The following is a 12,716-nucleotide window of genomic DNA, read 5'->3' as shown; positions in this document are numbered from 1 at the left end:
AAAAACTCCAGATCCTCCTAAAAGGTGATGAGAATGATATCTCACTACTCTTTGTAGCATCAGTTTTGATTGTTGTTGGGTTTTTTTTTTTATTATTATTTCAATGACATATTACACCTGAAAACACAAGTTACATAGCACTGATTGCACAAACTTTATGTCTGGAAAAGGTACGCTCACCCGCTGTATGAAGAGTGAAAACTCAAAGTAGATTTTATGGTAGTGGCATCAATGATGACTTTAAAATATATAGGTACTGTCACTTGCGGAAAAGAAAGATCATTTAAACAATTTAACTTAGAGGAGCTGTGTGATGAGCAGACCGTGCTAAAGGTAAATTATTTCAAATATATATAACAAAACTTAAGTGTGTCTCATTCACCACTCTAAAAATATGGGTCACTGAATCACAAAGATTATTTAACAAGTCTCCAGTTCTTAAGATGATTTATCCCAATACCCCAAATGATAACATTCTCTACTGAAATCAGACAAAAAGGCAGTAAAGTATGTGTGAGCACAGGCGCTCCACACAGTAGTTATGAGTTGCTCAAAAGAGTGGAGTTCTAAAATTTATTTTGATTTTCTTAAACTCACTCACTTGTGACCAATCTCATGTGCAATGGTAAAAGCGGAACCCAGGCCAATGTCTTCATTAATGCTGCAGCTCCTTTCAGGCTCACACATTCCAGCCACAGAGGCCAAGCCTGAATAAACAGAAGGAGACACAAAGGGTCAAGCCAAGGTGTTTCAGTCTTAAAAAGCCCATACTTATAAATGCCTGGATTCTTTTTAATAACCTCCATGCACAGAAGGAGCAGTTGGCAAAAGGTTAACTTTCTAGTCATTTGCAAAATCACTGGGGGGAGTTTCACTTTGCCGGCTAGACATTAATATTTTTTGAACTGCAGTCAGTGCTGGAAAATGTCTAGACTAGGGGTTAGATTTATAAATTTTACTTCTGGTAACTTGGGACCACCTAGTAACTTGAGCCAGAAGAGGGAATTCAAGAAAGCATTTCTATTTTAACATTCTTCAGGCTGTAGAAAGCAAAATACATCCACATTATTTTTCTAAAGAGATCTGTTTAAGTTTAGTGGGTTCATAAAAATATACAAGCAACTTTTTAGTTACCAAAAAAAGGGAATCCCAAATGGTTTTTTTTTAAATGACATTTTTTTATAAAAGCAAAAATGAATGATTCAAAAGAGAAAAAGGAGAACTGTTAAAAATAGGAGGTTTTGCATTTTTTTAATCTTCTGAAATAAGTCCTGATAGTGATGCAACAATTTCTTTAGGTATTTTAATGGAAAGAAAGACATTCACACATTCAATGGTTATCTCCTCTCCCATCCCCCTTCAATGCATTAGTTTTACTAATAAAGCAAAAACTACAGTGTTAATTCACTGATTCTAATGAAATGTTCCGTTCTCAAGGTATTCCTCCCTTGGGAATTTTAGCTTGTAAAAGCTTTCATATTTACTTCCAAATGAATATTACGCCCTGTGAATTAGTACATAACTTTAAAACAGTACTTAGAAAAAAAGAATTTTTGTGTGAAAAATGTCATGTGTTATAAGGAAACAGATGCTAAATTATACTTAACACATATAGGAACGAAAGTTATTTAAAAGAAATTGAAGGAAAAGTAGGAAAAACATTTTGTATGTTAGTAGTCTACTATCATTACCCAAATAATAATTATCTAACCACAAAAAGTGATTTGAATCCAATTCAATGAATATTTATTGACCACAATAAGCAGTGTTTCATGCTAGGTACAATTTCCCAGTTACACTAATTTGGAACAATAAAAGCTATTCAATTAATATTTTTACTGATAAGAAAGCTCTAGAAATTGTTTTTCTGTACCTTCTAATATAAAATATGAACATAATAGCCACACTGGAACAGAGATGAGGTCAGTGCTAGATTTGCTAATAGATTGTTTGCTTTTCCTACTGTTTTATGTGGAAGGAGCACGAGCTGGGGAAGGGGTTGATTTCTGTCACTGAGTTATTGTAAATACTAGTGTTATCCTTGTTGTGCCCTTCCATCTACTTAGAAGTCTTGGGACCTGAAGAAGAGGAAGTAAAAAGAGGGACTAGTTGGGGCACTAAGTCACTAAGGTGACTTAATTTTTTTGGTAAATCACAAATATGTAAGAAATGTTAGTTCTAAATTCCCGAGACAAAGAGAGATAGGGAAAGAAAGAATACCAAAAAAGTTTGCAGTAGATTATCTGGCTAAGCTATTGAATTCAATATCATTCATGATATGGGAAGAACAAAGCCACACTGTCTGAATACTGTTTCTGTTTTAAGCTTTATGAAATTTGGTTAAAAAACAATTACTGAGAATAATTATTGTTAAATTAACATTTCTTATATTTCCCAAAATATATTATTCCATGGGTTAGATTTTTGTTTGTTGTTATTGTGACTGTTTGGTATATGCCATGTGGTAATATTTTTAACTGAGAATTCTCAATGACTCCCTAAGGTGTATTTGCAAGCACAGATTTACCTCTCTATCTGATATAAAATTAACTTAGTTGTTCTACTAAAAGAACAACTTCAGAAAGAACATATTTGGGAAATAACTATTAGTTAAAAATACAGAGCTAAATCCTAACTGAAATAAAATAATTTAGAGCTAATCTATTTTCACAACCCCTACAACTTTCTATATTCCTATAAAATTGAGGCTGTCAAAGTTCTTACGTGTGATTGTGTTAATAGGGGTTTGATTACTATTTGGGTCATTTAGATTTCCTCAGTTTGATGGCCACAGTTTGCACCCTTAAATCTACTTAGCCATGTTACAATTGGTCATCAAAGTTACTAAGCAAGAGAATATGCAAGTATTAGCATAAAAACCAACATGAAAGTTGACAGAATGACCACCCAAAAAGAAAAACCCTGACCACCATTCTGTACTGATAATATATTTTTCACATATGAAGCTCAACACATGTATACATATGCAGTCATTTAGTTTTCACCATGAGATAGTATAAAAGATAATTTATAATGGCTTATAATTTGAAAATAATTTATACTGAGCTTGAAAATGCATTGACATGAACCAAAGTATTAATGTATTGATTTTGGAAATTAATAAGCTATAAAAATTGGAATACATATTTGGGAAAGAAAGAGATGTTGGGTAGAAGCATATCTCGAATCTACTTCAGTACAAATAACAACATAAGTATAGGCAGTGTTATTACTAATGTCCTAATGAAGAACACATCTCAGTGTAAACAATCTACCTTCAAAAAGCAGAATAGAATGTATATAGATATATACATATGTATTTCCTCAGAATATATATATACAATGGAAAAATACAAGCTCTAGCTTATACCTCCTTTGAAGCTTAGTGTCAATTGTATTTAAAACTGATCAAGCACTTAGTAAATGCTTTCAGATATTGAACAATAACAGAGAGGTTAAGTTAGTATAATTTCTACAACAAATAATAATACCAGTGCATTTTTACAGTACTTCTCTATTAAACATCTTTGTATTTTTTTTTCCTTTAAGTGATTTTTACAATATCCCTGTTACATAAGGGCAGATATTGCTCCTACTTCATAGATAAGGAATTGAGGAATAAATACCTAAATAAAGAGGAAAAGGTAATGCACTGAAACAGTCAAAGCCAGTTGTTGGTTTCCAGTTTCCACTTTAGGGTCCTTTCCAATGGATTATTTTGCTTTTGTTAACCTAAAAACCTAAATCTTTTTGATGTGAGATCTCTCAGCAAAGAGAGTTCTTTCTACATTATGTTTTTTAACTAGCAAACTTCCCTACCCTAAATACTGATCGTTGGCTAATTGGGCTTTCTTTTTTAGCCTTAAATCTTGAGGGAAATAGGATAGAAGACTGGAAAGGCAGATAAAAATCAAGAGAAATTTTAATCTCTACAGACAGGACTTTCTGAATTCCCCCAGGAAACTGGGTAACACCTTTTCTCCCACCTCTACTTAAATTTGATCTTCCCCAAATTCTTATGAGGAGCATAGGAATAGATTTCATAATTGTTCCTTTACAGGCAAGAAAATTGAGACTTATCATAGAGAAACTAGAAAATTCACCTTCAGGTGCTTAACTTTTGAGTCTGTAATCAGTCTCTATGACACTAAAAAAATTATCTTGGAAGAAAAAGCTCCCGTTCTTAAAAATAACTCTAGTTGCTTAACAATTCAGTCTACTTGAAAGCTATCATTTCCCCCATTTGTATTTGCAGTTAACTTTTAACCAGAATGAAGTTATACTCTGCAACATAATGTGACTTTTTAAATTCTAGAATATGCAGAAATGCTTTTTAAAAAACAAATATTTGGGAAGCACAAGAAAGATAATCCTGTCCTCTCTACTGCTGGTTGTAATATTTCACAATTTTTTTTATTGTTGCTCAGGTCCTGAAAATTTCCAGTATCTTAATTTATGGGGATATACCCGCTCCACAAAATTGCACCAAAGTACATTAAGAACACAATGTCTCCCTTTTAAGTATCCCCCGACTTTTCCCCCTTTCCTTTCCTAGCCTGATACTTGAAGATGCTGCGTGCTTTTATTTGCTCTTAAATTCCTTGGTATTTTTGGAAAATACATTACAGACTGGTAACTTTTGATTCATCATGATTGTTTGAAGATTTAGAATCATCTTCTAAGTTGTTTTTAATCATCATTCTACTTGTTTCCTAGTTAAGTGACATACCCACATGGGTCAGGTTTAACAATTTATAGGAGTAATTTCAGATGTGCCAGAAAGGAAAATGACCAAATTAATGATAAAGAATAAAGCCACTGGACCAAAAAGACAATCTGAACTATCCTCCCTTTATAAAAAACTTACCCAATGTTCCACAGGGCTTATTTTTATAAGTGCAGATATCATATCTATAGAGGAGAAAAAAGAGAGATGAAATTTGTAATCTGATCAAATTTGTAAAATATTTTCATATATTCATCACATTTCTTTCTTAGAACTCTGGGTTGTCAGACCACAATCAGTGCAGTTATGAGCAGCCAGCTGGAGCGTGGGCATTTTCAGCACTCTGGGGGACACACCGGCTGCACTACACTCACAGCCTCTGGCTGTAAGCCAATGGGACACCTGCCAGTAAGAAAGAAAGGTTAAAGAGGATTTCTGTAATTGCGAGTTCCATAAAACCATCTACCATACTGTTTTGAAGCTAGAATAGCTCGTCTGCAGATTGCTACTGCTTCTACAAAAAAGCAAATGGGTGGCTTTTTATTCCCAATCTCTTTGAACCTGCTGGAATATTTTTCTTATTATAGCCACAGATTGTGTTTTATACTTCTGAGCTGTAAGCACTATCTGGCGTTCCTTCAACTCTAACACAGATTCTTGTTTAAAAAAAAAATAGCACAATACAGCAATGGGAATAAAATTGGTATCACAAAGTTTTCCTACTTGTATACCAGAAATTTAGCATAGTTAAAATACAGATATTTTTACGTGAATTTGCAAACAGCTAAATAAATAGCTCAATAGGAGCTTTCCTAATGTTGGCTGGACTTACTCTAATGCTATATTGTATTACAACTCAATACAAAAGATGAAGTCCTTAAGTAATGTGGCATATTTTAAAATATATTACATTTAGAATGCTAAATCAATATTGATATGAACATCCAATTTTAAGCAGTTTTTAATAGTATTCTTGTAAACTAATCTTTAAAACCAAAAGTATTCCATTTCTAAAGTGAGAATAAAAAATAAATTTAAAAAGACTGACCATTTTTATTTGCCTATGTTTTATGCTAGAAATGAAAAGCTTTTCAGGTAAAATATAAAATTTCACAAACTACAGGAAAATCCAAGTTGTAAAAGTTCTTTGTATATAAAATGGTTAGTCCATGTTACTGGGGGAAGTGATTAATAATTAATCCCATTCTTGTTCACTAGATCAAAATGTATTTTCAAAAAATAAATATCACATCCAACACTGTACTGTTGAACTCATTAAAATCCCTGGAGATGCCCTTTGCCTATTTTTAGAGTTTTGAACTCTTCATCTTGTACACTTTACATTTGGGGAAAGGGATTTCTCCTCTTGCATAGCTTTCTCTTCTATCATTCACATACTCATCTCCCTCTTGTCTTGTAATTGGTAAACTATGGGATTTCAGTATCTGGTACATTCTTGAATGTAAGAGATAGAGAGGGTACTTGGTATATTTACCAAAGCACCAGAAAATATATTCTGGGTGTCACAAAATCAATTTATCTTGTGATCATACTGTATAACGCCTATGATGTTATGAAGACACAACCCATCCCAGGAGTCTTCAAGAAAATGTAAACAAAGGCTTTTCATGGGTAATGCAGATATCAATGTCTAAACGGAATCTATAACCAAATTCTCAACTTCTACATATGTCTTTTCCTAAAACTGATCTGCCTGAGAATGCAAGCACCTGCAAGCCACCAGCTTCCCTTTCCTCTTCTACCTGTCACAATTGCCCTGTTTCTGCTTTACAAAAAAGAAAGCTTACTTCTCACCCATCCCAAACATTGTTATGGTGCATTGCCTCCTGGCCATAAAAGTCTCCAGGATGGGGAGCAAGATGGCAGAGGAGTAGGAGACCTGGATTTCGTCTGGTCCCAGGAATTCAGCTAGATAGGGATCAAACCATTCTGAACACCTACGAACGCAACAGGAGATCGAAGAAAGAATAGCAACAACTCTCTGAACAGAAAAGCAAGCACTTTCTGGAAGGCAGGACGTGCGGAGAAGTGAATCCGAGGTGATATTTGGGAAGATAGACGGCGGGGGTGGGGGCCTCCGTCGGCCACGTCTGGCAAGTGATAGAGCCGCGGAGCACAAAATCGGAACTTTTAGAAGTCGGCTCTGCTGAGGGACATCGCTCCAGTGGCTAAGCAGGGGGTGGAACCCTCCTGGGACAGTGTGGTCTCAGGACCCTCGGGGTCACAGGAAGAACCGGGGTGCCTGAGTGTGGCAGAACTCCCAGGTATAGGAGCGGGGAAGCCGGATGCAGAGACGGAGCAGAGGAGTGGGCTCTCAGCTCGGGGTTGCCATAAACCATGATCCGTGGCACAGTCGGGCCACTGCTCTTCCAGGACCCAACAAGCAGAGACCGGGGAGACGGGAGTGACTGACTGCTTTTCTCTGGGGGCGCACTGAGGAGTGGGGACCCGAATTCTCGGCTCCGCCAGGGCAGAGATTGGCAGGCCGCCATTTTCACTCTCATCCTCCAAAGCTGCATGGAAAGCTTGCAGGGAACAAAAGCTCCCGAGAGCAAACCCGAGCAGATTACTTAGCTTGGACTGGCAAGGATGGGGCAATTCCGCCTCCGGCAAAGACATTTGGGAACCATGGCAACAGGCTCCTCCCCCAGAAGATCAGCAAGAACAGCCAGCCAAGACCAAGTTTACTGAGCAATGAGAAAGGCAGAACTCCAGTGCTAGGGGAATACCGCACATAGAATTCATGGCTTTTTTACCACGATTCTTTAGTCTTTCAAAGTTAATTTTTTTTTTTTGTATTTTTCTTTTTCCCTTTTTCAACCAACATCTTATCAATCCCTTTTTTAAAAAATCTTTTTTATTTTTCACTTTTAGAGTCATATTCTATCCCTTCATAGTAGTTACCCTTATTTTTGGTATATATATATATATATATATATATATATAAGTTGTTCTCTCTTTAAAATTTTGGGATACAGTTTCTCCTAACAGATCAAAATATACCTTAAATCTCTAGTGTATGGCTTTCTTCTAGACTCCTGCCTGACCACATTCTCTCCTTTTTTTTTTTTTAAATCCTCTTCTTTCTTTTTTCAACCAACTTCTTATCTTATCAACTCCTTTTATAAAATCTTTCATAATTTTCATCTTTACAGTCATATTCCATCCCTTCATCATATTAACCTTCATTTTTGTGCATATATAAGTTTTTCTTTCTTTTAAAAATTTTGGGAGGCACTCTCTTCTAACAGACCAAAATACACCAAAATCTAGTGTGTGGCACTGATCTAGGCACCAGCCTGATCATATTTGATCATATTCTGTTTTTTTTGTTTTGTTTTGTTTTTGTTTGTTTTTATATTTTTCTTTTTCTTTTTTCTTTCTTTCCCTTTCTTTTCCCCCAGTTTCAGGTCTTTTCTGATTTGTTTAGTATATATTTTCTGGGGACGTTGTTACCCTGTTAGCATTTTGTTCTCTCATTCATCTATTCTCCTCTGGACAAAAAGACAAGATGGAAAAAATCACCTCAACAAAAAGAACAAGAGGCAGTACCGACTGCCAGGGACCTAATCAATATGGACATTAGTATGATGTCAGAACTAGAGTTCAGAATGATGATTTTAAAGATACTAGCTGGGCTTGAAAAAAAACATGGAAGTTATTAGAGAAACCCTTTCTGGAGAACTAAAAGAACTAAAATCTAACCAAGTCGAAATCAAAAAGGCTATTAATGAGGTGCAATAAAAAATGGAGGCTCTAACTGCTACAATAAATGAGGCAGAAGAGAGAATCAGTGATATACAAGACCAAATGATGGAAAATAAAGAAGCTGAGAAAAAGAGAGATAAACAACTACTGGATCACGAGGGCAGAATTCGAGAGATAAGCGATACCGTAAGACGAAACAACATTAGAATAATTGGGATCCCAGAAGAAGAAGAAAGAGAGAGAGGAGCAGAAGGTATAGCGGAGCAAATTATAGCAGAGAACTTCCCTAATTTGGGGAAGGAAACAGGCATCAAAATCCAGGAGGCACAGAGAAACCCTCTCAAAATCAATAAAAATAGGTCAACCAGCCTGACATCTAATAGTAAAACTTATGAGTCTCAGAGACAAAGAGAAAATCCTGAAAGCAGCTCGGGAGAAGAGCTATGTAACCTACAGTGGTAGAAACATTAGATTGGCAACAGACCTACCCACAGAGACCTGGCAGGCCAGAAAGGACTGGTATGATATATTCAGAGCACTAAACAAGAAAAATATGCAGCCAAGAATACTATATCCAGCTAGGCGGTCATTGAAAATAGAAGCAGAGATAAAAAGCGTCCAGGGCAAACAAAAACTAAAGGAATTTGCAAACACAAAACCAGCCCTACAAGAAATATTGAAAGGGGTCCTCTAAGCAAAGAGAGAGCCTAAAAGCAACATAGACCAGAAAGAAACACAGACAATATACAGTGACAGTCACCTTACAGGCAATACAATGGCACTAAATTCATATCTTTCAATAGTTACCCTGAATGTAAATGGGCTAAATGCCCCAATCAAAAGACACAGGCTATCAGATTGGATAAAAAAACAAGACCCATCGATATGCTGTCTGCAAGAGACTCATTTTAGACCCAAAGACACCCCCAGATTGAAAGTGAAGGGGTGGAAAACCATTTACCACGCTAATGCACACCAAAAGAAAGCTGGGGTGGCAATCCTTATATCAGACAAATTAGATTTTAAACCAAAGACTGTAATAAGAGATGAGGAAGGACACTATATCCTACTTAAAGGGTCTATCCAACAAGAAGATCTAACAATTGTAAATATCTATGCCCCTAACATGGGAGCAGCCAATTATATAAGCCAATTAATAACAAAAGCAAAGAAACACATCGACAACAATACAATAATAGTAGGGGACTTTAACAGCCCCCTCACTGAAATGGACAGATCATCTAAGCAAAAGATCAACAAGGAAATAAAGACTTTAAATGACACACTGGACCAAATGGACTTCACAGATATATTCAGAATATTCCATCCCAAAGCAACAAAATACACATTCTTCTCTAGTGCCCATGGAACATTCTCCAGAATCGATCACATCCTAGGTCACCAATCAGGTCTCAACCGGTACCAAAAGATTGGGATCATTCCCTGCATATTTTCAGACCACAGTGCTTTGAAACTAGAACTCAATCACAAGAGGAAAGTCGGAAAGAACTCAAATACATGGAGGCTAAAGAGCATCCTACTAAAGAATGAATGGGTCAACCAGGAAATTAAAGAAGAATTTTAAAAATTCATGGAAACAAATGAAAATGAAAACACAACTGTTCAAAATTTTTGGGATACAGCAAAGGCGGTCCTAAGAGGAAAGTATATAGCAATACAAGCCTTTCTCAAGAAACAAGAAAGGTCTCAAATACACAACCTAACCCTACACCTAAAGGAGCTGGGGAAAGAACAGCAAATAAAGCCTAAACCCAGCAGGAGAAGAGAAATAATAAAGAGCAGAGCAGAAATCAATGAAATAGAAACCAAAAGAACAGTAGAACAGATCAATGAAACTAGGAGCTGGTTCTTTGAAAGAATTAACAAGATTGATAAACCCCTGGCCAGACTTATCAAAAAGAAAAGAGAAATGACCCAAATCAACAAAATCATGAATGAAAGAGGAGAGATCACAACCAACGCCAAAGAAATATGAACAATTATAAGAACATATTATGAGCAACTCCATGCCAGCAAATTAGATAATCTGGAAGGAATGGATGCATTCCTAGAGATGTATCAACTACCAAAACTGAACCAGGAAGAAATAGAAAACCTGAACAGGCCTATAACCACTAAGGAAATTGAAGCAGTCATCAAAAATCTCCCAAAAAGCAAGAGCCCAGGGCCAGATGGCTTCCCAGGGGAACTCTACCAAACATTTAAAGAAAAATTAATACCTATTCTTCTGAAACTGTTCCAAAAAATAGAAATGGAAGGAAAACTTCCAAACTCGTTTTATGAGGCCACCATTACCTTGATCCCAAAACCAGACAAAGACCCCATCAAAAAGGAGAATTACAGACCAATATCCCTGATGAACATGGATGCAAAAATTCTCACCAAAATACTAGCCAATAGGATTCAACAGTACATTGAAAGGATTATTCACCATGACCAAGTGGGATTTATCGCTGGGCTGCAAGGTTGGTTCAACATCTGCAAATCAATCAATGTGATATAATACATTAATAAAAGAAAGAACAAGAACCATATAATCCTCTCAATAGATGCAGAAAAAGCATTTTACAAAGTACAGCATCCTTTCTTGATCAAAACGCTTCAGAGTATAGGGATAGAGGGTACATACCTCAATATCATAAAAGCCATCTATGAAAAACCCACAGTGAATATCATTCTCAGTGGGGAAAAACTGAGAGCTTTCTCCCTAAGGTCAGGAACATGGCAGGGATGTCCACTATCACCACTGCTATTCAACATAGTATTAGAAGTCCTAGCCACAGCAATCAGACAACAAAAAGAAATACAAGGCATCCAAATCGGCAAAGAAGAAGTCAAACTCTCACTCTTTGCAGATGATATGATACTTTATGTGGAAAACCCAAAAGACTCCACCCCAAAACTGCTAGAACCCATACAGGAATGCAGTAAAGTGGCAGGATATAAAATCAATGCACAGAAATCAGTGGCATTCTTATACACCAACAACAAGACAAAAGAAAGAGAGATTAAGGAGTCGATCCCATTTACAATTGCACCCAAAACCATAAGATACCTAGGAATAAATCTAACCAAAGAGGCAAAGGATCTGTACTCAGAAAACTATAAAACACTCATGAAAGAAATTGAGGAAGACACAAAGAAATGGAAAAACGTTCCATGCTCATGGATTGGAAGAACAAATATTGTGAAGATATCAATGCTACCTAGAGCAATCTACACATTCAATGCAATCCCCATCAAAATACCATCCACTTTTTTCACAGAAATGGACAAATAATCCTAAAATTTGTATGGAACCAGAAAAGACCCTGAATAGCCAGAGGAATGCTGAAAAAGAAAAACAGAGCTGGTGGCATCACAATTCCGGACTTCCAGCTCTATTACAAAGCTGTACTCACCAAGACAGTATGGTACTGGCACAAAAACAGACACATAGATCAATGGAACAGAACAGAGAGCCCAGAAATGGACCCTCAACTCTATGGTCAACTAATCTTCGACAAAGCAGGAAAGAATGTCCAATGGAAAAAGGACAGTCTCTTCAACAAATGGTGTTGGGAAAATTGGACAGCCACATGAAGAAGAATGAAACTGGACCATTTCCTTACACCACACACAAAAATAGACTCCAAATGGTTGAAAGACCTCAATGTGAGACAGGAGTCCATCAACATCCTAAAGGAGAACAAAGGCAGCACCCTCTTCGACCTCAACCACAGCAACTTCTTCCTAGAAACATCGCCAAAGGCAAGGGAAGCAAGGGCAAAAATGAACTATTGGGACCTCATCAAGATAAAAAGCTTTTGCACAGCAAAAGAAACAGTCAACAAAACCAAAAGACAACCAACAGAATGGGAGAAGATATTTGCAAATGACATATCAGATAAAGGGCTAGTATCCAAAATCTATAAAGAACTTCTTAAACTCAACACCCAAAGAACAAATGATCCAATCAAGAAATGGGCAGAAGACATGAACAGACATTTTTCCAAAGAAGACATCCAAATGGCCAACAGACACATGAAAAAGTGCTTAACATCGCTCGGCATCAGGGAAATCCAAATCAAAACCTCAATGACATATCACCTCACACCAGTCAGAATGGCTAAAATTAACAAGTCAGGAAATGACAGATGTTGGCGGGGATGCAGAGAAAGGGGAACCCTCCTACACTGTTGGTGGGAATGCAAGCTGGTGCAGCCACTCTGGAAAACAGTATGGAGGTTTTTCAAAAAGT

General features: G+C 36.6%; 1 protein-coding gene across 1 annotated transcript in view; it reads right to left on the bottom strand.

The window, feature by feature from the left end:
- ADAMTS6 (ADAM metallopeptidase with thrombospondin type 1 motif 6) overlaps positions 1 to 12,716 on the bottom strand; it is a 295,911-nt gene that overhangs the window by 161,624 nt on the left and 121,571 nt on the right. Inside the window, exons 8-9 of the mRNA XM_036117447.2 lie at positions 4,868 to 4,911; positions 602 to 707 (exon numbers count right to left, since the gene is read on the bottom strand). Of these exons, the coding sequence (XP_035973340.2) occupies positions 602 to 707; positions 4,868 to 4,911 (150 nt within the window). The remainder of the gene's footprint in view (positions 1 to 601; positions 708 to 4,867; positions 4,912 to 12,716) is intronic.

The sequence above is a fragment of the Halichoerus grypus genome, chromosome 2, assembly GCF_964656455.1.
Source record: "Halichoerus grypus chromosome 2, mHalGry1.hap1.1, whole genome shotgun sequence".
Taxonomy (NCBI): Eukaryota; Metazoa; Chordata; class Mammalia; order Carnivora; family Phocidae; genus Halichoerus; species Halichoerus grypus.
This window is presented reverse-complemented; position numbering and strand designations above follow the sequence as displayed.